The 27658-nt window shown below is 36.1% G+C and overlaps 1 protein-coding gene across 1 annotated transcript in view; it reads left to right on the top strand.

Annotated features, from left to right (window-relative positions):
• Nucleotides 1-27658, top strand: part of LOC111044582 (parathyroid hormone/parathyroid hormone-related peptide receptor) — a 128239-nt gene that overhangs the window by 80644 nt on the left and 19937 nt on the right. The window contains exons 4-5 of the mRNA XM_039436582.1: nucleotides 16191-16285; nucleotides 17352-17517. Coding sequence (XP_039292516.1) covers nucleotides 16191-16285; nucleotides 17352-17517 — 261 coding nt within the window. The remainder of the gene's footprint in view (nucleotides 1-16190; nucleotides 16286-17351; nucleotides 17518-27658) is intronic.

Raw genomic sequence — 27658 nt, 5'->3', positions numbered from 1 at the left:
TTTTCTTGCTCCGCAACGATGCCAAATATGTTTTTTACAATGTAGAAAGATAATTAATCAAGGCAGAGAATCGGCAACGCTTTCCTCATATTTTAATCCACTGTCATTAAACGTGGATCTCACTATAGTTCCCCTAGCTTCAATCATATCTACAATAATAACAATGCGGTACTCCTTTGAGGGCGGACTCCGGGTCGCTGCCACACAACCCTTAGAGAGATTAGATTAGATTATATTTCTTTATTTATGTATGTTACAATATTTACTGGGCTTAATATTACTAATTTACATTAAATGGCGGTAATGCTAATTATTCAACGAATTTTACAAAGTATAAAAAATTAATCAATGAGAATAAAGATTGAATGCAATTAGAATAACGATAATATAACTAGTAGTTCTATGAACAGTAGACCTCACGCAGTATTCTCTTCCACAAGTACATGATTGAAACTATAGACCTTATGGAAATACAGCAATAGACTGGCTTCTCCACACATCTGTGTAATCACTTGTCAGCTGATTTATGATGAATAATTCTATAGTCTGATTTTTACTCTAATATTGGCGTATGAAGGAGGCTCCTTTTTCCTTTTATATTATCCTTGGAATGCAAAATTTCCAAAAACCTTGTATATACGTCGACGCGCAATTAAAAAAGGAACATACCTGTCAAATTTCATGAAAATCTATTACCGCGTTTCGCCGTAAATGCGCAACATAAAAACATATATAAACATTCAAACATTTAAACATTATGAGAAATGCCAAACCATCGACTTGAATCTTAAGCTGCGTACACATATACGCGCTTCCAACCCGCACCGAGCACGCTCCTCCCTCATACCGCCCTCATACCGCCCTCGTTCCTCCATCGAACCACAGTCGCACCGCCCACGCACCCATCATGAACGTTACTGAAGATGTTAGATCTTCTCGCGTTCCCCGGTCGAACCACTGTTGCTCCCAGGTCGATCATCAATCGCTCTGCTGGAGTGACGTTCGGTTGCGGAGCAGAGCGAAAGTCTGTACGCACCTCTAGACCTCACTTCGCTCGATCAATAATGTGATGTAACTTAACTTCATAAATCGGCGGTGTTTCAACAAATAATTGTCGATTCTCTAAGAAGGATATAAAATATCTTCCCATCAACACATGATCAGGTGTTAATGAGAGGGAGAGAGATTGAGTGAGTGAGTGAGAGAGAGTTGGTAGAGAGTTATTTGAAAGGATATTCTAAGTATTCCTTTCAAAGAATGGTCAATGATATGAATGGTTCAAAGTATACATAACAGTGTAAGCCAGAATATTTTCTATTTTATTTTATCTCTCTCTGTCACTCTCCCTCCTAGTCACGTGACAGTGTGTCACTGACATGAACGTGATGATTAAATGTTGGTGTATCGAGACCGAGGAAGGAGCATGTAATACACACCATACCCTGGTGACTTACTTCTTGCCCTCATTTACCGTTACGAAAACCCCGTTCAAAGTTCGCCAACTATGACCAAAATTACTTTCATCCACTTATCTCATCCCCCTAATTTATCGTTTTTCAACCCTCCTCATCATCCTTCTCCTTCTCCTTCTTCTTGTCCTCCTCCTCCTCCTCCCCCACTAGTTTATCCCTCTTCCATTCTGTTTCTCCTCATTACCATCACCATCTTCTCTTTCACTCTCTCTCTCTCTTTCTCATATACAGTTATATTATAGTATATTATGTAAATTTATTCATCTATAATTTTGCTGTATTGTAAGCTATTGTTTATAAGTGTATAAGCCAGTATATATTGTAATCTACATAAATAAAGTACTCAATCAATCAATCAATTTCTCCTACTCTTCCTTCTCCTCTTCTACACATGCATTTCTCAATCTCCTTTTCATGCATTCCTCTTCAACTCCTCTCCCTCCTTGTCGTTATTCTTCTTGTCCTATTCCTTTTTCTCTTCAATCTTAATTTCCATCTTCGTCCAAGAATAATTATTCTATACTTTATCCTTCATCTTCTATTTCTTCTTCCATATCTCTTCAACTTCACCCTTCTTTCCATCTTCTTATTCTTCTCCTCCATCTTCATCTTCTCAATTTTTTTCGTTCTTCTTTTCCTCCTTTCTTCTTCGTCAACTCCTTCTTTCCATTACTCTTCTCCTCCAGCTCATTTTATTTTTTCCTCCTTCCTTTTCCTCTTCCTAACATCTTCAATATTCTATTCTTTTTCTTCACCACTCACTTCTACTTTTTCTTTTACTTCTCCTTCTTCTCCTCCCTCTTATACTTCTTCTCATTTATCGTCTCACTCTTCTCTCCTTTATTTTCCTTCACCACCTGCTTTTTTCCACCCTACCACTCTCCTTTTTCCTTTTTTATCTCGTCTAACTAATACTTCTCCTCCCCTTGCTCCGGTCCTCCACTCTCCACCCTTGCCATCCTTCACTTTTTCCTCCACCCTCTGCCACTCTTCCACCACCACATCCTCATCCTGCTTCATCCCTCCTCCTCCAAATCGTTCTCCTTCTCCTTTCCTCCTCCTACTCCTCCTCTTTCGCCTGCTTCTCCACATCCTGCCACTCCTCCTCCTTCTCCCCCTCCTTCTCCCCCTCCTCATTCTACCACTCATCAACCTTTATTCCAACTTCTACCTACCAGGACAAAACATGCGGTTAATCCAAATTGCTTGACTCCAGGAACGCCAGAAACCTTAATATCCGAAATGAGGGCAAACTTTGTTCATACAAAAAGGATGATGTGGGAGTTGCGAGTTTTGCAACTAAACCCACAGCTACATGCTTTACTCAAACAGCAGGTTTTAATCGTGGATCAATCAATAAATTGCTTGTCTCTCTTGGAATTTAATAAACGGTGTAGGATGCAGATTATGTGGGATTCAAAGACTCGAGCTCAGTTTGTTGAGTCTTATAAAATGCAATTCGTTTGATGCACTTGGCAAGCAATTCTACAATACCGGTACAAAAAATAAACGACATACTATTGGGAGATGCTTACTCCCAATTCATGCGTTCATTTTTGTTTCAACTATTACACACCACATAAGTTGGTCATCTTCATTGAACTTCAATTGAATTTTCTTCAAAGCGAAATTAGAATCTATTCTCTACCTACAATCATTAATAAGTTCCCCCGTTGTTGTGAAGACCGAGTTTGTATTTTTGTCATGTAATTTCGATCGGAAATTTCTTGTAAATAATTGTTTGAGTGTAGTGTGTGTGAATTATGAGTATAACAGCGTAAATAGTGTTAAATTGAATTAATTAGAATCGGATTTGAATTTATAAAGAATCAGTTTGAGCTTTGTTCAAAACACAGTACAGAGCCTGCAAGTTGAACGTGTGTTTCGGCCAGAGCATTTTTTGAATTCCAGCGCCAAATCCCAGACTACAGTTCTGCCCGTAGCAGGCTTGTGTGCTAGTGTCGATCATCCAGCTGTTTGGTTTGTCGAGGAGAAAAAAGCCCCAGTCACCTTGTTCTAGTTCAGTGTTGTTCTTGATTTATCAGCCCGTCGTCTTGTGCAAGAGCAAATTTGTATTTTGTCATGTAATTTCCATCGGAAATTTCTAGTAATTGATTGTTTAAGTGTCGTGTGTGTGGATTATAAATATAACAGCGTAAATAGTGTTAAATTGAATTAATTTGCATCAGTTTTGAATTTATAAAGAATCAGTTTGAGCTTTGTTCAAACATAGTACAGAACCAGCCTGCAAGTTGAACGTGAAAAACAGCCTGGAAGCAAAAAACCTATCTTTTTCCCAGATTTCTTCCCACCTCGAATCTGACCAAAACACCTAATAAAGGCTTCGAAGGGCAAGTAGACAAAATTGGATTAAATCTGGTGAGTTTTTGCTCTTTTTATTGTTCATTAATGCAGAGTTTGACTGTACCAATAACCTGGCTCAAATTGAAGACCAAATTTTGCTCCTTGTTAGTATTTGATAAATTGAATAGTAAATTACAGTCCTCTAGTAGCTCTAGCCTGAGCTTTGTTCAGAACAACGTGAAAAGGCTGCCCGGAAGCAAACCTGTCTTTTTCCCAGATTTCATCCCACCCTGAATCTGACCAAAACACCTAATAAAGGCTTCGAAGGGCAAATAGACAAAATTTGATTGAATCTGGTGAGTTTTTGCTCTTTTCTATTGTTCATTAATGCAGAGTTTAACTGTACAAATAACCTGGCTCAAATTGAAAATTAAATTTTGCCCCTTGTTTGTATTTGATTATTTGAATAGTAAATTACAGTCCTCTAGTAGCTCTAGCCTGAGCTTTGTTCAGAACATTTCTGGTCCACTGAACCGTGATGAATTTAAATTTGTAATTTGTTGATTAATTCACACACATTGGATTTAAGCAGTTTTGTATTTGTCCAATGTTGGCATGTTGAGAATGGTCTGATCTATGCTCAACTTAAGTTTGTTGTAGCCTTGTTCTAGAGCAAGGTTTCTTGTCAATTTGTATTTGTCTGAAATTAAATTTATTTCAGTTAAAATTGTAATTTTCCTGAAACTAGGCTCATTGTGCTCTTTTTCGGGAATTTGTTTGTTGGAATTTGTATTGTCCATTTTGTTATACATGTTAGTGAAGGTTAATCACAGCATGATTTTGTTTGTTCAATTCAACAAGTTATCGTTTGTTTGTGAGTTGTTGGAAGAACATTATCTAATCATATAGTTTTGTCTTCAGCAGTAACTTATCTTGTGAATTGATAATCAAAGTTTAACTTTGATAACTTACTAGTCGTGATTCTTCCTTCCATTTAGTTTTGAACTCATTCTTGTTTTATTGTCTGTTGTTTTGTATTGTCGGGGCTGAATTGTTTTGTGTATGAGTTCAAGATGGAGGAAAAATTACAGAAACAAATCAGGGTTCATCGCGCTAAACTGGAACAATTGTATGCCAGATTGCAAAGAATTTATGAACTGTCTAAAAATGTCTCTGATCCAAAAGTTGCTGAGCAATTTTCAATCTTGTATCCTCGGGTGTCTCAGACCATTTCGGATTATGAAAAGACAGAATTAGTGGTTAATGAGTTGGAACTTGAGTTGAATAAAGACCATGTTGTAGCATTCAACGACTCACATCTAGATCTGTTTCAGTATATTGAAGTAGCGGATAACACTCTCAAACAGAGAGAGGCGACTGATGCTATTGCTCAATCTTCGGCAGCTTCAGCAGCTAGTGCACAGCCGGTTGTGTCCGAGTCGGTACTGCCCAAAATCGACCTTCCGAAATTTGATGGGAACCAGACTCAATGGTCGGTGTTTTATGAACTATTTAAGGCATTGGTACATGACAACAAGAGTTTGAATGATCAGCAGAAGGTCCAATATCTTGTAAGTAGACTTACTGGACAAGCAGCAAATATTTGTCGTCATTTGCCACCATTGGCTAACAATTATCAAATAATTTGGCAGGCATTATTGACCCGCTATAACGATCCACGGGCGCAAGTCGATGCCCATTTTAAACAAATTTTTGAATTTCGTCCAATAAAATCAGAATCAAAGGCAGGTTGTATTGCGATTTTGGATGGGTTTTGCAGTTCAATCAATGCAGTGAAGAGATTGCGACTCACTGATTTGTCAGACTCGATATTCCTCTATCATGGCTTGAGATTGCTGGATCCAAGTTCTCGTAGAAATTTTGAATCAGCCGTCCGTGACAAGGCTATGCCAACTTATACCAATTATGTAAAATTCATTGAAAAGCAAATTAAGACTCTTCCTTCTGATCAGAAACAGACTGAATCGTTTAATATGAAGCACAAAAAGGATAATAAATCAAAGGTGTTTGTGTTTCAATCTAATGATTCATCTAACGATGTATCTAGTAAAAATCCCAATTGTCTGAAGTGCTCAAAACCGGGTCATCGGTTAGTAGATTGCGCAAGTTTCTTGAAAATGACTCCTTGGGATCGTTATTGTTTGATTAAAGGAAAGTTTTGTTGTTTTCGTTGTCTTGATGTGGATCATTTGAGTAGAGATTGTCGTAGTAAAACTCAGTGTGCTCAATGTCTCATCATTCTTTATTGCACTTTTCCAGATCAAGTTCCAATGAAGGTGTTGCGTCCTCGTCGAACTCCAGGGCAGGTGGCACATCACCTATTAGTTGTTGTTCTACATCCAACGATGTAGGAAATTCGACCGTTGTGTTGTCGACCGTCACTGCACATGTTCGAGATTGTAATGATCAGCTTTGTGATGTTCGTTTCTTGATTGACACCGGGAGTCAGTGTCATTTTGTTACAGCCAAATTGTGTCGGCGTTTGAGACTACCATTCCAGCCCATGAAAACCGTTGTTCATGGATTCGGTGGTGGTACTAGTGAAGTTCGAGGTCGTACTTGTGTGTCAATTCAGTCGATGTTGGATCCTACCATCAAGTTTTCGATGGATGCCACAGTGGTAGATAAAATCATCAACAAGTTGCCTTCTTGTAAAATCGACAGATCCAAACTTCATCATCTTGAAAATCTCACACTGGCTGACGACAAATTCTACCTTCCTAGTAGAATAGATGGCATCATTGGTGCGGAGTTAGTTCCTCACTTGCTACGTGGGAGTCCTAGTAAAGGTGAATCGCACGGATTGATGACTGTTAATAGTGTCTTTGGTCACATTCTGATGGGGAGAGTGCCGATTCTCACTTCAACAACGAATGTGTCGAATTGTTTTACTGCCGTCTGTAGTCCATCGTTGGATAGTTTTGTGGAACGTTTTTGGGAGTTGGAATCGTGCCCTGCACCAAGCTGTCAACTGAAACCGGAAGAGTTGGAGTGTGAGGTAAATTTTCGGAAGTCTGTACATCGTGTGAATTCTGGTCGTTTTGTTGTTGCCTTGTCATTTGCGGAGCCGCCCAGCAGCTTGGGAGATTCGTATGCTGTCGCCGAACGCAGACTGCTGACTTTGGAGAGACGACTAGAGCTTGACAGCAATACTCGTATTTCATATCATGAAATATTGATCGATTACCTACATCAGGGTCACATGTCGTTTGTAGCAGATCAGACAGACCGAGGGGGTTACTACATACTGAATCACGCCATTGTGAAAGCAAGCAGCACTACCACGCCCATCCGAATTGTATTTGATGCTGGTTCCAGAACATCATCGGGTTTGTCATTGAACCAGGTTCTTCATGCTGGTCCCAAATTGCAGACTGACATTTTTGTTTTGTTAGTTAATTTTCGTTTGTTCCCAATCGCACTAACTGCCGACATTAAACAAATGTATCGACAGATATTAGTGGAGGATTCCTGCCGTCGTTATCAGTGTGTATTGTGGAGATTTTTGCTGGAGGATCCAATCGAAATTTATCAGCTCAATTGTGTTGTTTTTGGTGTTTCAAGCTCTCCATATTTGGCGCTTCGCACCGTCCACCAGCTTGTAGAGGAGGATGGAAATCGTTTTCCAGCAGCCAAGGCGAGAATACCAAGAGACATGTTCATGGACGACTTAGTCACATCTGTCGCCACAGAGTCAGAGGCCGCGGAGTTGTATTGTCAGTCCAAGCAGCTGTTTGAGGGAGGAGGTTTCTCGCTCACAAAGTGGACTTCAAATTCACCATCAATGTTGGAGAAATTCTCGGTGGAAGAGAAATCGTTTTCGTACAAGGATTTCGAAGCAGACAACTCCTTGGCTATCTTGGGATTGAATTGGCAACCTAGTACTGATCTGTTTCAGTTTTCAGTCAAGAGTGGTTAGGTCGTCGCTACTAAGCGTTCTATTCTGTCAGTGATGGCTCGTATCTATGATCCACTTGGTCTCTTGTCACCGTTTACATTATTATTTTCTAAAATGTCTTGTCCAGAAACTGTGGAAATTAGGAGTGGATTGGGACGAGAAGCCGCCTGAGTCTATCTGCACTCTTTGGGATAATTGTCAAAAAGAGTTGCCTCTATTGTTGAAATTTGCTGTTCCACGTCACGTTGGTTTGTTTCAGAATTCTCACATCAGTTTGATTGGTTTTTGTGACCCATCATTGTCTGGTTATGGTGCAGTTATCTATGTGAAGTCGCAGAAGGAGAGCGAGGAGCCAAGAGTTGTATTATTGTGTTCAAAGTCCAAGGTAGCACCATCTAAAGTTGTTTCAATACCTCGTTTGGAGTTGTGTGCGGCACTCTTGTTGGCAGAACTCATGAATTCAGTAGTCACTATTATTAGTGAACGTTGTCATGTGTCTCGTATTGTCGCACTCTCTGATTCGACAGTCACCTTGTGTTGGATTAATGCTCCATCCGCGAAATGGCAAACTTTTGTTGGTAATCGCGTCGCAAAAATACAGGATTCTTGTATACAGGAGTGGATGCATGTTGCCGGAATTGAAAATCCCGCTGACTGTTTGTCTAGAGGTTTATCACCAGTTGAGCTTGTGAATTTTCCGTTGTGGCTCTCAGGTCCATCATGGATAGCAGAGGACGAATGCGATTGGCCCGTCCGAACTCAAATGGAAGAGATCGTGGATCCACCGGAGGCGAAAAAACCGTCAGTGTTGACAGTCACAAAATCTCCTGATTGTAACAGCAATGCAGTATATTCATTGATTGGTCATTGTTCGGATTATGGTCGTCTTTTGAGAATTGTAATTCTTGTTCTCAAATTCTTACGAATCTTACCCCAATCAGAAGAATCAGATTTCGATGTTGCTGAGAGGTATCTATGTAAAGTGGTACAGAAGATACATTTTTCATCTGAATATGTGCAATTGGAGAAGGGAGAAGATTGTTCTATGCGCCTACGTCGCCTGTCTCCATTCATTGATAAAGGTGTGATTCGCGTCAGCGGTCGTTAGTCTCATGCTGGACTGGAATTTGAGACTTGTCATCAGATGAATTTACCAAAATCCGACGCTTTCGTATAGATGTTGATTGATTATCATCACAAGAGAAACTGTCATGCTGGACCTTTGTTATTGTTGTCCTTGATCAGACAGAAATTCTGGATACTGTCTGCTCACTCTATTATTCGTATTTGTGTTTTTAAGTGTAATTGTTGTTTCTGTGTTCGACCTAGTAATAATGCAATTATATCCACTCCCAACTCAATAGTTGTTGTGCTTGTTGCATTTTTTCTTTGTGTTGTTTTTTGGTGTTGGTGTTTTTTTGTTCTTTTTGGCATGTCTGGATTTTTTCCTTTCTGTGGTTTTTTTTCAGTTTTTGTAACTTGGCTGAAAAATAGTTTTTCAGAGGCGGGGGTATGGTTTGGCCAGAGAATTCGAACTGTAGCGCCAAAATGCCAGACTGGTTCTGCGAATAGCAGGCTTGTGTTTGCACATGCGCAAACCGTCCTGCTTGCTTGGCATTCTGGATGTTTTGTGTGAGTTGTCCTAGTTCAGTCGTTCTTGTCTTGTCTCGTCCCCGTTGTTGTGAAGACCGAGTTTGTATTTTTGTCACGTAATTTCGATCGGAAATTTCTTGTAAATAATTGTTTGAGTGTAGTGTGTGTGAATTATGAGTATAACAGCGTAAATAGTGTTAAATTGAATTAATTTGAATCGGATTTGAATTTATAAAGAATCAGTTTGAGCTTTGTTCAAAACAATATATAATGTCAACAACCACAATTTTTTCGAAAATCGTGACATTTTTTCCGAAAAACATTTGTATTCAAATTCATGAAACAGTGGAAATTTCACATTATTCAATATTCCTCGATTTATTCTGAAATTTCACAAGAATGTAATCTGACAATCATCCTCTATTCTGAGCACTCTTATTGGGAGCTTAGGGGAGATCATGCTTCTGGAAGCTTCCATAACAGAAGTGAAATTAAGAAATGGTCTTTGCCATGAAATTTTATGGTAGTATATAGTAAGTCCTGAAGGTGGAGTAGAGATTCATAGGGATATAATAAGGTTATTTATTGGAGAAATTTCTCAATTTAGTAAAATTACTAATGTAGGAAATAATAATATTAGTAAATCTATGTAGTAAAAATTATAAGAAGTTCAGGACCAATAAGACTACCCCTCATATCCACTATGATAAGACGATACAAAATGAAGTAATAATTCTTTTAATATGGAATTAAATAGAGAATGCATTTATTCAAATGCTAATTAATATATAATTATTAATTAACGAAAATCCTAAATAAATGCTGTAAATCACCCCGAAGACTTCTGCTACTGCAGAAATTGACAACAGGGTTAACAGCTAGATGGAAATTCGATGAGAACTACTATTGCATTCTCTATTTAATTCCATCTTAAACTGGTTGGCCGCTGTGGCTTCGTATAAAATGAGCGCTGCTATCCAGAGATTGTCAGTTTGGTGTAAGGGTAAGCATTCCTGACTAGCAATTGGTAGGTACCGGGTTCGATTCCCGGGCTGGCAACTAATTTTTGGTTATTAGTTCTCATCGAATTTCCATCTAGCTGTTAACCCTGTTGTCAATGTCTGCAGTAGCAGAAGTCTTCGGGGTGATTTACAGCATTTATTTAGGATTTTCGTTGATTAATAATTTTATAATTCGTTCTTCCGTGTGAGAATAATAAATTTTGTTAAAAGAATACCCAATGAATAGGAATGTTCCTCTTTCCGATGATGAAATTGGGGATGGTTAATGCGCTCCTCTTTTAATGCAGAATGCAAATGTGCGATCAAGTTCTCAATATCTCTTCAAGAACGTTGGAGATAGATGACTCTGAACCTGTATCTCTCTCTCTCTCTCTCTCATCGCCTCTTCTTCCATTGAACAATGCTGCTTTCGAACAAATCCAACCAAGGATTATCTCTCTCTGTCGAACAATCTTACGTGTACAAAAGTGTCATCTGTTCAACATTCATCAATCATGGAAGAACAAGAAGAAGAAACAGTAGAAGTTCCGAGGTGGGAGAATATTCTGGAGCCGAACAAGAACATAGATACAGGAAGTAAGGTAAATGACAAGGAAGAGGAGTGAAAAGAAGGGAGAAGAAGAGGAGAAATAACAAACAAGAAAAAGAAAGGCTGTAGAAAAATGGTGAATTTAAAGGGAGAGGAAGTCAGGAATCGCTGAAGAAATAAAAGAGAGGAATAAACGAGAAATAACAAACAAGAAAAAGAAAGGCTGTAGAAAACTTATGAATTTAAAGGGATAGGAAGTCAGTAATCGCTGAAGAAATGAAAGAAATGAACAGACAAGAAATAAGGAAAGAAGGAGAAGTGAAGAGCGAGAAGGAAGAACAGATTAGGGGAAACAGAAGAGGAAAGAAGAATATGGAGCAGAAGGAGGAGTAAGTGTAGCATGTAGCATGACGAAAAATGAGACAGAAGTGTAAAGAAAGAGAAATCGACATCTGTCAAAGTTTTCTGTTGAGTTTTATCATTTGTTTCTACATCTCTCTCTCTCTCTCTCTCTCTCTCTCTCTCTCTCTCTTCTCTCTCTCTCTCTCTTCTCTCTCTCTCTCTATGTGGACGCGTACAAAAATACCTGGTTTACAAGCTATAGCTTGTTCCATGTATGAAGTATGAAACAATCATATTTGAAGAAATTCAATTCACAAACGTATACCTGGGACATAAGCTACAGCTTGTTTCATAAATTTGGAAGAAAATCAATTTTGGAACAGATTGATATTATCAAGGAATGTTGTAACATGATAATGAGAGATTGATTTCCCGCGATGATTCTTCTTGAGAAGAATGTACATAAATCTGATGAAGTTTTGGGATAGCACTCTTGGTTGGTGAAATATCTTGCAAATTTTGAGGTTCTCGAATTATCTGGTGAAAATGAGAGATTTAGGTATTGTCAAGGCTCGAAACACGTATGTCGTATTAATTCAAGCAGCATACACACAGGCACAATACTAGCTCTCAATGGCTATCGCAGAATTTAAAATGTCGAGAATGCAAATTTACATTTTACATTGCATTTTCAATTATGTGTTATAGCGACAGCTAGTGGACGTTCAGTGGAAGCCACTATTGCCCCTGTGTGCAGTGTGCTATAGGGCCAGTTTCCGAGCTCGGGATTTAGCTAAGTCCTAGACTTCAAGCAGCTGGAGTCAGAAAATTGGCTTTCCAAAACGGGGCGTAGTCGCAGCTTTTATAACAGTAGTTGTAGTTTTTATCTTCTTATTTCTATAATTGGAAACGTCTTTCCTTGACGAAATAAGACATTCCTAAATAATTCAAAATATCTGAAACTTTACACTATTTTCTCTTTATTTTATTTTGTGTTCAATTTTCTAGTTTATCGAAATTTAATTCAAACGTGACTATGACAATGACTGCGACTACGCCCCGTTTTGGTAAACCAATTTTCTGACTCCAGCTGTTTAAAGTCTAGGACTTAGCTAAATCCCGAGCTCGGAAACCGGCCCTTAGAGTATCAAATAGTTATTATTCAGGAAAGTCACCAATCCTTCATTCCCGTGAAAGGTACTGGAAGCTTGGACTGGAAGCTACTATTGACACTGTGTGAAGTGTGATTTGAAGCTTCAAATAATTCTTATTCAGAAAGTCACAATCCCTTTCGAACAATATGCTTCAATTTTCCGGGAGCAACTGTCAAAGTATTGTTTAGATTCACATAGAACCTGCAAGTTGCCTCGAAATGAGACTTATTTGTTGATCTCAGAAATCTCGAAGCTTTTTATCATGCTTAAACACGGTATTCAGATGAAAACGGAAGGGGTCATGAAATGTGTGCGCAGTAGCCAGACAGCTAGATTGCGTCATTGCCAGCAACCGAAGTTTTCAACACCTATTGGCAATCTATGAAACTTATTTGTTAAAAACAGATGATTGTATATAATATGACGTCAGCTACATCGGAAATTTAGGACAAAAATGCGCGTGACACCTAACGTCCTCTTCCATATACCATGTGCATAACTAACTCTCAACTTTGTGGAAAAGTCATTTTTAAAATGCATCTAAATATCTAAAACGTAATTGACCGAGCGAAGTGAGGTAAATTTGACAGGTATGTTACTTTTTTAATTGCACGTCGACGTTTATACAAGGTTTTTGGAAATTTTGCATTTCAAGGATAATATAAAAGGAAGAGGAGCCTCCTTCATTCGCCAATATTAGAGTAAAATCATACTACAGAATATTATTAATCATAAATCAGCTGTCGAGTGGATTATAAATTGCATTCAATGATTCAATATCTCAATGTAACTTAGTGAAAAAACAGCTGTTGTATGGACTATTAATTACATGCAGTGAGGCATGCAATATTGATAACTTGAAGTTGCATAGTATTTTCACCCAGCTTTTCTCTGCTTTCAACTAGTAGCATAGCTGGTTACAGCAAATTATTAGCATTGTCGATACAACAACCCAAACAGCCATTAGTCGTTTATACACCGATATCTCGCCGACACGACAGGACAGGACAGAATTTACTCTGATAGACAGTATCATAGCAGACTATGGTTTATAACTGCGCGAGGTCTACTGTTCACAGAACTACTATCATATTCTGTTCCACAGCTTTTTATTAATGTAAAACTTGCAACTGTCAGTCATGGAGAGTTTCATACTGTGAAAGAAAGCATCAGTCAAAGTGCCCGGTGAACCTTTAAATATTTCCCGGTGAACCTCTGAATATTTTCCCAAAACTCACCCAATCTGTCAAGTTGTGAGACTGCTGCAATTCATGCGATAAAAGTTTTTTGTTCTTTGTTTTCCGGGAGTGATTTCGTGTCAAACTTATCTGCAACTCTACAAACTTGGAACACTTTGAGAAACCTGGGACTCAATGCTAAACTTTTATTTGCTACGCTTTCAGCCCCAACAGCTCTATATAAGGATTTTAAATATTCAAGTTGGGTATTTTGCCTTCTTCATCACTTGTCTTGTGAAGATTGGAGATGTGATTATTTTAAATATTATTTTAAGTTCGATCATTTTTCATTATTGCGGATTATGCCCTCATAAGGTTTTCACCGGTTCGTGGGGTTTGGGAATTGCTTGGGTGAATTGATGATTGATCAAACGTCCATGCCATCAGCGGGACTCGAACCCACGAAACAGGCGGTACTAGCAGTTTCAAAATATTGTTGGTCCCGTTATCCCGTTTGAAGCAGCCTGGCATTAGAATATTCCATATCCGAATAACGACGTTCATATTTTTCACAAGTAATTTGAAGGATACCAACCAACCTTCAAAGCTTCAGAGTTCTCTCTCTCTTGGGTTAACAGCCGTAGGGCTGGTTGGCAGCAGCTCTCCATGCTTTTCTGTCGTCCGCTTTCCGCTTCAGCTCGTAGTATGATCCACATCTCATATCCCGTAGCAATTGTTTCATATACTCCAGCCTAGGTCTTCCTCTCATATTCCTTCCCTCAACCATTCCCTCCATTATCCTTGTCAATAGAGTGTCACGTCTGATGATGTGGCCAATCAGCTGTGCTCTTCTTTGCTTGATCCACTTCAAGAAGTTCCGGTTCTCTCCCACTCTTTCAAAAACTTGCTCATTTGTAATCATATCTCTCCAACTGATCTTCATCATTCTTCTGTAGCACCATGCCTCGAATGCAGCCAATCTTCTTTCCTCTCTCACCCCCATTGTCCACGCCTCACTTCCATATGTTGCAGTACTCCATACATACGTTTTCAACATGTTTTTTCTTACGTCGAGACTTATGTTTTTTGAGGTGAATAGATTTTTCTTCTTATTGAAGGCAATCTTAGCCTGGGCAATTCTGCTGGCAATGTCCTTGCAGCTTCTTCCATCACTTGTGATTTTGCTACCCAGGTAATTGAACTCCTTCACTTCATTTACTACCTCATTCCTACAGAGTTACCTCATTCCTCATTGCTTCAGAGTTACAGTCCTCATATATATGGAGAATTCGATCTCCCAATTATTTGGTCCAGTAGACGCGAGAACTTGCAAGAAACGCGAGCACTGAATAAGTTTTTTCGCGTCTTCAGCGGAGCGCAAAACACGACAATTTTCAAAGTCGTAAATCCAATCATATTTCCAAGCTATAGGAAGGAGGGTTATACAGTTACTTTTGAGGGTTATGGGTTTATTATAGGCAGGAAGCTACTAACAAGAAGCACGTGTTGTGATGTCAGCTCATCAAAGTCAGTCAATCGAAAATTACGTCTTGAAATGAGAACTAAGAAAAAAACGTCCAGTGAAGTTGGCAACCGAACAAGACATCGGAGATCGAAAGATTCGAATCTTTGGGTGTGTTATTTTTCATGCCTCCAAAGAAAGATTACAGATTTGAAAAAAAATGTATTTTTTTAAATACTTGAAAGTTGAAAAACATTTTTGTAAATAAAGATACCGATAATGAAATATTCATGAAACTTTCTGTGTTGTTGTGGGAGTGATGTGGTAGAAGGAGAAATCCATTTTGAATTGTAACGATTCATTAAAATATATTAAACGAAATTACCCTTCTAACTAATTGCAGAAGAATTAGACAAGAACAAAACTGGCATTGTCCTCAGAACAAGAAATTGAGATAAAAATGTTTAATGTCTGCTATTTTTCATACCTTCAGAAAAAGATATCCCATTTGGAAATTTCGTTTGATTCATTGGTTTGAAGATACATGGAACTTAAAGCACATTGTCTTGAATAGAGATAGAAGGAGATTATGAATTATTTCTTTCACTTTCTGTGTTGTGGTGAAGGTGAAAGGTGATATGATGGATGTAGATACCTATATTAAAAGAAAACAACTTGATATTGTCAAAACCACTAATTCAAGATACTAGTTTCGGTTGTTACACCATTGTCAATCTCTAGTGAACTGGAAGCTTAAACAATGAACAATGACCAGCATATTATAGTATGAATGGAGTTCTAAGATTTTCCATTCTAGCTAACGGCTCTGATGACCATACTTAAAGTACTTAGGCGTGTCTATTCTCGACCAATAACAGTAGAGCTTAACCTTCATTGGTCAACAACTAAAGGCGAATCGTAGGGCTTCATTCATTCTGCTGCTCTATGTTTAAGCTTCCAGTTTACAGGAGATTGATAATAGTGTAACAACCATAACCAGTTTCTTGAATTGATTTGATTAACAAAAATTAAGTCGTCAATTTGATTATCGTCTTGATAATATCAAGTAGTTTCCATTCAATTTATCAGATTCATTTGTTTGAAATTACTTGGAAGTTGATGTACATTTCCGTGTATATAGAAGCAAACGAGTATATTATGATTTTTTTCTAAAACATCGTATTCTTAAACGAATTGTTTAATTTTTTGTTACAGAGTTACCTGCCCATAGTAAAAGCAGTTTCACAGATCGGCTACAGTGTCTCTCTCATTACACTTATAGTTGCTTTCTGCATCCTAGCAACTTTCAAGTAAGTTTACTCTGTTAACTTCGTCTATAAGAGAAGGGAGAAGTTGTTTACAATGGAAAGTATTATAGTTCAGGAAATACAATTTTCTATTTTTCCATAATAATTTGATAATACTAGTGGATTTATTGACGAATAAAAAATCAATCATGATAATATCACGATACTCTTCATGAAGAATTCAGGACTATCTTTAATTCTATAATGAATTTATTAAGAAATATATACACATCATAATAATACTACAATACTTATGAAGAGTTCAGAAGTATCTTGATGTATGCACGAGAAATAAATCATTATAACATCATAATACTTTTAGTGAAGATTTTTGGACTATAATGTTCTTCACAGAAATACTTTTATCAAGTTTTTTAATCCAATAAAGTACGTGTTCCCCAGAATTACAACAAAACCTATACTCAACCATGAACCTTTACTGCCAATACCTAATTACTGTTTATTTTTAAATCTCAATCATTCTTGTTCCAATTTCTATTCCATTATAAATTGTACTCAATTTTTATTCTAATACAGTGGCCTAGGCCTATACTGACAACAGTTCTCGAACGCATTACACTATTTTCAGATTCTTGATGTGTAAAGCCGTGTCCACACTGAACAAATGTTCGACATACATGTTCGGCAAACATGTTTGTTGAGGGACTCAGGGACAAACATTTTAAAAAGCTTGGACAATCATTGTTAGTCAAACAACAAATTTTGATCAATTTTAAATGTTAAACATGAAACCAATTCTCCCCACTTACAATAATATTTTGTTTGGTGACGCGTCCACGGGCAAACATTGTTTGTCAAACATAAAAAAATTTGCCCAATCTGTTTTTAACAAACATGTTTGTCGAACATTTGTTCAGTGTGGACACTGGACACGACTTTACAAGTTTTCAGATTTATGAAACCAGAAAAACAATTCAACATTTGCATTTTGCACAAATATAACGTTTCTTCTATTATGTCATGTTTTTAAAATTATGAAATAAAGAGCATTTCTCCAAAGTAAATTCAATAAATTCAAAATTCAACATTTCAATTTGTTTTTCTACAGGGGTTTGAGATGTCCTCGAAACAAACTACACATGCATTTATTCCTGTCGTTTATTCTACGAGCTTGCACAACCCTGTTCAAGGATCTGGTAACCGACTCTCTATCTTCAAGACTGGTTATTAGTGAGACTTCAGTCAGCGAGACTGTAATTTTACATCAACAAACAGTGAGTCTTCACCCACATCGGTCCTACTTTAACATTATATTTGTTGTCAAATTCTGTAATAGGGAATACCTTCTTTCAGAACTAGAGCAAGATTAGTCTTGATCGACTAGACATCAGTTAGAGGAACTGAAATTATACATCAGCAAAGACAGTAAGTCTTCACCCACATCATACCTAGTTTAAAACTTGTTTTGTTGTCAAATTCCGTAGAAGGGAATAACTTCTTTCATAACTAGAGAAAGATTCATTTAGATCAACTGGATATCAATTAGCGAGACTGCAATTATACATCAGCATACTGTAAATTTTCTCTTGAATCATTCCTAATTCAACATTATCTGTTGTCGAATTGTGTAATAGAGGGTACCTTCTTCCAGAGCTAGAGCAGGATTCATCTAGATCAAACTAGACATCAGTTACCAAAACTGTTATTATACATGAGCAAAAATTAAGTCTTCACCCACATCAGTCCTACTTTAAAACTATCTGTTGTCAAATTCTATAATAGTTGAGACTTTTTCAAGATCCTAGATCAAGATGTTCTGCATTTGATAAAGCTTTCAATTAGCTAGAGCATCATGCAATAAAATATGAAAAGGGATACCCCGATGTTACTTTGATTTCATAATATTCTAGTATTGAAAGAAAAAGTTGAACAGTGTTTATTGAGAAGAAGACACACAAAGAGGGCTTAGTTTGCTAGTATAATATCTGTGCATAAATGCATTTTTTCCATTCATCATGAAAAACAAGGCACAGCATAATTTATTAATTGTTTTTGATTAGCCTACTTCATCACATGAGTAGATGTTACAAAAACTGGGAATTCTATGTTATAAAAATACTTCCTAATTTGGAGAAACAATTAATATAATGTGTACTGGAAAAGTAAAATTTCTATAATAAGGGAATATCAAATCAAATCAATTTATTCTCGCAATTTACAAATAATACAGTACAGTTACAGTACATTTATATATACCCTTACGTTATATATAACCCTTACGTTATGAGAGACTCACATGTAGGCTTAAGCCTGTGTTTGTGAGGGCCTGGCGTAATTCGCTGAAATTAAAATCGATAAACCAAATTATGAAAATTAATATTATATTAAACTGAATTCGAGAAAAATACAGATTAAAAAATGATATGAATAAATGTTGATATTATAGAAAGAAAACAAATAATTGGCTGAAGTAACAGCCAGTTATAATTTATGACTAAAAAGTTAGTGAAACTGAAAGATGGATCAAGATGCACTATAGCAATGCAATTAAATACTAAGTTATAAAGAATTTTCCAAAACCTGAAATGAATGATGGTGATGATGATAGACGATCCAATCAAAAAACATGTAATATTATAACAGTAAACTACACTGGCTACAAAAAAGCACTATGGGTCTTGGATTCCGAAGGACCAGAGACAAGATTACCAAGTTCCACATTCAAATCAAAAATCAAATCAGACTGTTTATTCCTCAAAAACAAAAACACAATACATGTTATAGCAGCATGTTATTCCCTACCTATATACGGAGAGAAGCATGCGTTCTATAATCTACTCTATACAAAGAAATTGATTTGTGTAATGACAAATTATCACTTGTATGGAAAGAAATCATAAACTCATCTACACAATATTTACATTAAATAAAGAGGATGGAAGGAAAATACTAGACAATTATGAAATGAAGTATAGCAAGCCGTCTCACAACATACGACGTTGAAAAAACTTCTTGGAAAAACATGCTCACCTCTTTGGAAAGAAGTTATAAAGTATCACTTTTACAATAAGGAATCATCTCCACTTTAAACAATATATTATAGCCTAAATACAGAGGATGGAAATTCATTCTATGATGGAAAAACACCAGACAAATACGAAATACGAAATGGAGTTTAGAAAGTATCACAACATACGACCTTGAAACAATTTCTTGAAAGAAACATGTTTTACCTCTCTGGCAAATAGCAATTCACCGAGCAATGTATTCTAGGGACTTTGGCAAGCAGGCTACTTTATGATTGTATAATTCTAAAGAATTTAAAAAATATATCCGAGTACATTTTTGGAAGAATCTACTGGCAGGAAAATGCCATACTCCTCCGACAAATATGAAGAGCAGTCTCAAAACAAGCGATTTTAGGGAGAAGAATTATTAGCGATGATAGAATCGAGGACAAGCATTGTTTACTCAACGTGATGTGAACACTGGAGATGTGCCTCAAGCCACGAGGTGCCCTGAATTATCCAGAGTTAGCGGTGCCCACGTTCAAAAGAGATGTAACGTGTAGTGAGTACCGAATCCCCGTTCCCACCCCAGAACTAAACTGACATGTCGCCATGAATGCTTGTGAATTATTCATAGAATGAGACCGGATTCGCCTTGAAATTTGCAACGAATATGATGAACATCTTTAATAATATTTCTGTTTTATCATTATTATTATATTATTATTATTATTATATTATTATTATTATATTATTATTATTATATTATTATTATTATATTATTATTATTATATTATTATTATTATTATATTATTATTATTATTATTATATTATTATTATTATTATTATATTATTATTATTATATTATTATTATTATATTATTATTATTATATTATTATTATTATTATATTATTATTATTATATTATTATTATTATATTATTATTATTATTATTATATTATTATTATTATATTATTATTATTATTATATTATTATTATTATTATATTATTATTATTATATTATTATTATTATATTATTATTATTATATTATTATTATTATATTATTATTATTATTATTATATTATTATTATTATTATTATTATATTATTATTATTATATTATTATTATTATTATATTATTATTATTATTATATTATTATTATTATATTATTATTATTATATTATTATTATTATTATTATTATTATATTATTATTATTATATTATTATTATTATTATATTATTATTATTATTATATTATTATTATTATTATTATATTATTATTATTATTATATTATTATTATTATTATTATTATTATTATTATTATATTATTATTATTATTATTATTATTATATTATTATTATTATATTATTATTATTATTATTATTATATTATTATTATTATATTATTATTATTATTATATTATTATTATTATATTATTATTATTATATTATTATTATTATATTATTATTATTATTATATTATTATTATTATTATATTATTATTATTATATTATTATTATTATATTATTATTATTATATTATTATTATTATATTATTATTATTATATTATTATTATTATATTATTATTATTATATTATTATTATTATATTATTATTATTATTATATTATTATTATTATATTATTATTATTATTATTATATTATTATTATTATTATATTATTATTATTATATTATTATTATTATATTATTATTATTATATTATTATTATTATTATTATTATTATTATTATTATTATTATTATTATTATTCCTCTCTTTTTCACGCAGTTGCGGATAGCTTATGCGAAGAGGGGCAAAATTTATGCAACCTCTTGGCATTATTTTCTATTATTGATGGAGTATTTTACCAAATATGTTGGAGCGTTTGGCGTACTATGCGAGCTGTATCAAGCAGAACAGACTTCTGCATTTTCCCTACCAGAGTTTCTGAGACATCAATAGCCTTACAGCTCTCCACTGTTGAATTAAGAACCAGACCATTCACAGATATTACGATTGGGATTATTCTAACATTATTGAGCCCATACATATCTTTGAGCTCAAATGCTAGCTCTTGATACTTCCTCAATTTCTCACCTCTTGTTCTTTGACAATTTTCATCTGCTGGTATGGCTACATCAATTATCAAGGCTTCTTTTTGATTCATGTTCAACATTAGGATGTCAGGCTTGTTATGAATGACTTGCCTGTCAGTGATCATTTGAACATCCCAATAGATCTTAATCTGGTTTCTCTCAATAAATGCAGGAGGAGAGTAAGAATAGTATGGGGGCATTTCTTCAAAGAAGTCAAATTCCTGCTGCAATTTCAGGTGCACTATTTTTGCAACATTATTATGTCGCCTCAAATACTCTTTTGGTGCCAATATTGAGCAGCCTGAAACTATGTGCTGAATACTTTCTACTGCAGCGTTACAAAGCCTGCATTTATCACTTATGCTCAGATCTCTGATGATATGTCTTCTATAGGCATTGGTAGCGACAACCTGATCCTGCATAGCAATTATAAAGCCTTCTGTTTCTGGGAAAAGACTTCCATCTGTCAGCCACCTGCTTGAAAGGTCATGATTATTATGATCAGAGTTCAGATGCTTACAGTAGCGCCCATGCAGTTCCCTCTGTTGCCATTCTGCCTTGTAATCATGCACTGTCAAGGGCTCTCGACCATTAGGATTCCTCAGGTTAAGTGCAGTATAATTTTCATCCAGTCGGCACACTTCCCTGAGGAGATTTGTGTTAGCAGAAATGAAATACTCTCTTAGTCTTTTCTCTTGTTTTGCACACAGATCTGAAACCCTGGACAAGCCCCTGCCACCCAGCTTCCTTGGCATATATAGACGACTCATCGATGATCTTGGGTGATGCACCCTGTTTTTCGTCATTTGAGTCCTCACAAGCCTGTCCATTTGTTCCAGACGAGTGTCAGACCACTTCAGAACACCAAAACTGTAGGTCAGAGATGGAATAACCCAAGAATTTATTGCCTTAATCAGATGCTTTGAAGGCAATTTAGATTTCATGACTTTACTTAGTCTTCTCTTAAATTCAATTTCCAAGCGGCTGAACACTTCAACACGGGAGATTTTCAAATGCTGGTGGAGTCCCAAGTATTTATATGTCTGTCCTATTTGCAACTGCCCTATTTCATTTTCCAGTGTCAACATCCCTTCAGCTGTATTTACTACTTTACCTTTCTTCACATGCAGTACTGCACACTTCTCCAATCCTAATTTCATTTTGATGCTCTGGCTGAAAGTAGTGACTAGCTGAAGCAAATTCTCAAGCTGCTCTGGTGACTTGGCATAAAGTTTCAGGTCATCCATATAGAAACTGTGTGATACTGTAAGCTCTCTTGAAACATTGAGCTTATATCCATATGGGGAATTTCTTAGCAACAAACTAAGAGGATTTAAGGCCAGGCAGAACCAGAGAGGGCTCAGACTGTCACCCTGGTAAATTCCTCTGACAACCTTGATAGCACCTGTTTGAAATTGACCCACTCCATCCCCAATACACAGCCTGACACTCCACTCAGTCATGGCTAGCTTCAAAAAGTTGACAATACCTGAACTGACTTTATAAAGTTGGAGAACATGCACCAGCCAACTGTGTGGGACGGAGTCAAAGGCTTTTGCATAATCTATCCAGGCAATGGATAGATTCCTCTGCTTAGCACTCGCCTGACCAGCAATGAAGGAGTCAACAACTAGCAACTCTTTACATCCTTTTGCTCCCTTCTTGCACCCAAGTTGTTCTGGGGCAATTATACAGTTATCTGTAATATGCTTCTCAATTTTTGTGGTGATAATGGAGGTCAAAAGCTTGTATACACTATTCAAGCAGGTGATGGGCCTGTAATCTTTGGGACCGAGTTCACCGTCTTTCTTAGGTACCATATAGGTCAAGCCTGATGCAAATCCTGCTGGAATCTCTGACTCGGAATTTAGAAGGTCATCGAAGCACTTTGCAACAACAGGATGGAGGCTTGAAAAATTTTTGAGCCAATAGTTTTGAATTCCATCAGGTCCAGGTGCCTTCCAGTTGTGTGCTTTCTTTGCTGCCAAAGCAACATCTTCTGGCCTGATTATACATTCTGCCATGACAGGTATCTCCCTCGCTTCATTCTCCACCTGCCTCATCCAGTATGCATCTTCCTCATGCACAGCTGGCCTTTCCCAAACAGACTTCCAGAAGTCTTCCAATGCCTCTGCACTTGGATGCCTTACTTTTCCAACACCTCCATTCAGTCTCTTGTAAAATTTACTCTCATTATTTGCGAATGAGGCTGCTTGGTGCCTTCTATCCTCAGCTTGTGTGTACCTGCGACATCGGTTTGCTAACGCTGCCAGCTTCTGTTTCCACAGGTCCATATGCAACTTCAGTGTTTCATGCAACTTGCTTTTCTGAATAAATCCAACATACTGCACAATGATTCCATCTATTTGAGTCTTCTGTTTGTTTGAAGCTCTACCAGGGTTTTGCAAATAGCTTGTGACTATCCCAATACGTTTTCTCAAGTCACTTATCTTCTTTTCAAGTCGTATTTTCCACTTTGACTTGCACTGTTGTTCAGAAGAGCTACTTTTCTTAACCCTTGGTACCAGTTTAATTCTCAGCTCCTGTAGCACAGTCAATGCCCCACAATAGATCCAATGTGTCACCTGGCTAATGTCAGTTATCTCATTAACATGTCTTGCAAGTATCCTATCTACAGTCTTAACAACACTGAATGCCTTTCTGTTATATGGGATCTTTTTTAGCAGATTTCGACATTCCATTGCAATTCCTGCTAACTTATGAACATTACTCAGCAATTCCTCCTCAACTCTACCTTCATCAATTTCGAGTGCCTCAGTCACAGGGGCTACTACCTCCTCAGCATTCACTGCAATGTTAGTATCCACATCAGCATTCTCTTGTACTGCATCCTCAAGAACTAATGCCTCATCAAGTAAATTTTCCTCACCATTCAATTGTTGCAAGACCTCTTGTTTTATGTTCGCTAGGTCAGCATCTGAGAGAAATTTCCTGCGCATTATCACTCTAACTTGATCAGATATTCTCTGGGCTGAGAGTTCAGACTCCGGTAGAAGCTCACGCCAACACTGCAACAGCCTTTCCCTATATTGAGTATGATCAGTTTCAGCTTTTGTAGCCAGATAGTAGGCCCGGATAGCAAATACATTCATATCTCTGCTCCACTTCATCCTTCTCGGCCTATTCACTGGCTGCGGTACCCTGACCTGGGCGGGGGGAGGCACCACCTCCTCCAAGCCCTGATCAGATTCATTACTAACAGGTACAGGTTCAACTATTCCATTACCATGTCTCAAATTGTATGTCCGGGGCCTTGTGGTACCTTGCACAAGAGGGGTGCCACTTGGTCCACCTTCCTCCGTGCCAGACTGTCCATGAGGTGTCCGAAGGGGGTCAGCCTGATCCCCCCTCACCTCCCGAGTTCTATTACTTCCTTGTCTAGGTGCAACTCTTTTATACCACCAGGGGGCCGCAAACCCAACTGGCAGCTTTTCCACTCCACACTACAATCAGAAAAATTAAAATTGAAATAAGCCCACAGGTCCACTAGCAATCTTAAGGGCCAGGGCTTGAAATACAAGAGTTTGGCCAAGGAAGGTCAGAGAGAAAGATGTAAGACGAGTGATAAGAAAGAATGACAAACAGCAAAGTCAGTGGAAAAACTGTCATTCTAGAGATAAGACAGATCCAAAGCATGTTGAAGAAGATGAAGGAAGAACGAAATAAGGGCTTTGGAAGAAGAGGAGGGTCCCCTTTTAGTCGCCTCTTACGATATCAAGCAGGGGATACTGTGGGTGCCATTCTAGTCAACTTGATACTGAGTCCATGTGTTTGACTCAATTGCCCCCCACCCACAGGGGGTTTATTATTATTATTATTATTATATTATTATTATTATTATTATTATTATTATTATTATTATTATTATTATTATTATTATTATTTATTATTATTATTATTATTATTATTATATTATTATTATTATTATTATTATTATTATTATTATATTATTATTATTATTATTATTATTATTATTTATTATTATTATTATTATTCAAATTGACAACTTTGCATCGACTTTGTTGTCGAATTTGGCAACAAGGATATTTTCTCCAAGTCTCAACTTATTTTATACAAACAATAGGTTGTTTTCTGAAAGTTATAGCTGATAGGTTGTTGACAGAATTATATTGATTGGAATATGACTGTATTGTAATATATATAGAATATATTGGCATGAACTACATGATGGAGGCTGATAGGCATAGTCCTAGTGTTTGTACTCCAATTCAGTTATCATATTTATGTATATAGATCAAACAAAAGAAGGGGAAATCAGTTGCATTCAGTTGAAATTACTCTACAATCAATCTCTCATTATAATTACATAACAATTATTTATCAAGCAATTATATTGGAACGGCAAGTAACCCAATAATTTTCATACTGGAATTGGTGAGAAAAAACTGTGGCAAGAGTTCAAACTTTAAGTGGTGGAAAAATGTAGATACAAAATGCATCCACTGGTTTATTGGTCCAAGCTATTCTGAAAAGAATGAATGACGCTTCTCAAATTGAAAAGGAATTCTTGAAATAGTTTTATGGTAAGGATGAACTCAAGTAAGCATTCCAAGGATGGGTTGAGAGAAAAATGTCAGGATTGTAGAAAGGAAGACAAGAATTTTTGTTGAAGGAAAACCTTACAGGACCCGAGGAAAAGGAGAAAGAAAGAGAACAAGCGGGAAAGCTGAGAAAAAAGGAAAAATCTCTCAAGACACTACTGGTTTAATCTAATTGATTTTGTATGTACTGCTGTATGAATCTATAATAATAAGAGAGAGTAGGGTTGTGTTTGTTCGTTTGTTCGCATCAAAACATGTCAACTTGTGGATTGCATACCGGAAAAACGGGAATGATTTAGATCTCAAAATTTTGCACATAGAATCTAAAAATATCAATCTTGTGCAGCTGGAAGCCCAAGTTTTAATTTTCCTTCTAGATTTTTCAGAATTAATGTTTAAATTTCATTAATGGTACACTCGATTTCATTAAAAAATCACCAAATCATATGGTCGAAATTGAAAAAGCAACATCTGTTTCTATATTGCTTTCTACCTGAAAAACATAGTTTTGAAACTTCGTTCTCCTGTTGCAATGTTTAGGCCTACACGTGGACTGGATTATTCATTTTTCAGCTAGAACAATTTTTGAGACAAATGCTTAATAAACGTCTACAGTTTCATCAATGCTGTATCGGCAATATGAAAACGCATGCAGTTAATATGTCTTTCAATGAAGGTGTTGTTATTTACATAAAGAAATTATATTCTTCCATTTCTAATTAATTAAAATTTCAAAATTATTCGAGCCTGATAGAATGACTGACTCACTGTTTACATAGGCCTATTTTGAATTCTTCTAGATTTCACTACGTCAAGTTTTAAGAAAGACCCTTGCGAAGCACATGTTACCTGCTAGTGTTTATTATAAATGAATAGATAAATAAATAAATTATTTTTGAATGAAACATTATTCGATTTGAATCATTCCGAAGGAATGCAGAGATAACGTGGAGAAGTAGAAGATAAGGAAGAACCTCTTCATTCTGAATTAAAGTATTTACGATTACAAAAAAAAACTGATATTAATAATTTCAAAATGAAAATCCATGAGTAATTCAGCACTTTCTTTCCAATTATTAGAACTAATTCAACAAATCGTATTGCTCCAATTCAAAAGCATGGAGCTTCTTCTGAATTCTCAAACTCTAATAAGTATGACATGACTCGAATAACTGGATTTCGAGTATGCGATCATCGTAAGAAACTATACCTTCTCCTGATTTGTGATGATTTTTAGTTTCATTACGAGCTGTGACATATTCACGCATAATACAACAAGCTGCTCAAATTCAAAGAAAAATATAATTTCGCAGCTATTCAGGTCTCTTGTCTTTACAAAAGTTAATTGAATTGATAGCATTCCATACATTTCAAGTAACGATGTGGCAACGTTACTGAGCTATAGGAGGATAGCCCTATCTGCTTTGTCGAATGATAGACAAGGATTGCAACACCAATGTTGATCAAATACTGCTGCTATTATAACATGGACCTCACTATAAATGTTACAGTAATCCTTCTACACTATTTTAATTATTATAAGTGAGAGGTTGAAAGTACAATTTCTGGTTTCTTGGTGATGTGAACAAAAGGTGATAGACCAGAACCCCTTGAGCCCCAGAATTTCTTGCTGATAACTCGTGTCACGTGAGGATGCGTGTCGTAGACAACCGGAGACAAAGTGTGCACCTTTCCACTCTCCAACAAAGGACCTTTGCTCCTTCTTCCTC

Source organism: Nilaparvata lugens, chromosome 10 (assembly GCF_014356525.2).
Source record: "Nilaparvata lugens isolate BPH chromosome 10, ASM1435652v1, whole genome shotgun sequence".
In the NCBI taxonomy this organism is placed as follows: Eukaryota; Metazoa; Arthropoda; class Insecta; order Hemiptera; family Delphacidae; genus Nilaparvata; species Nilaparvata lugens.
This window is presented reverse-complemented; position numbering and strand designations above follow the sequence as displayed.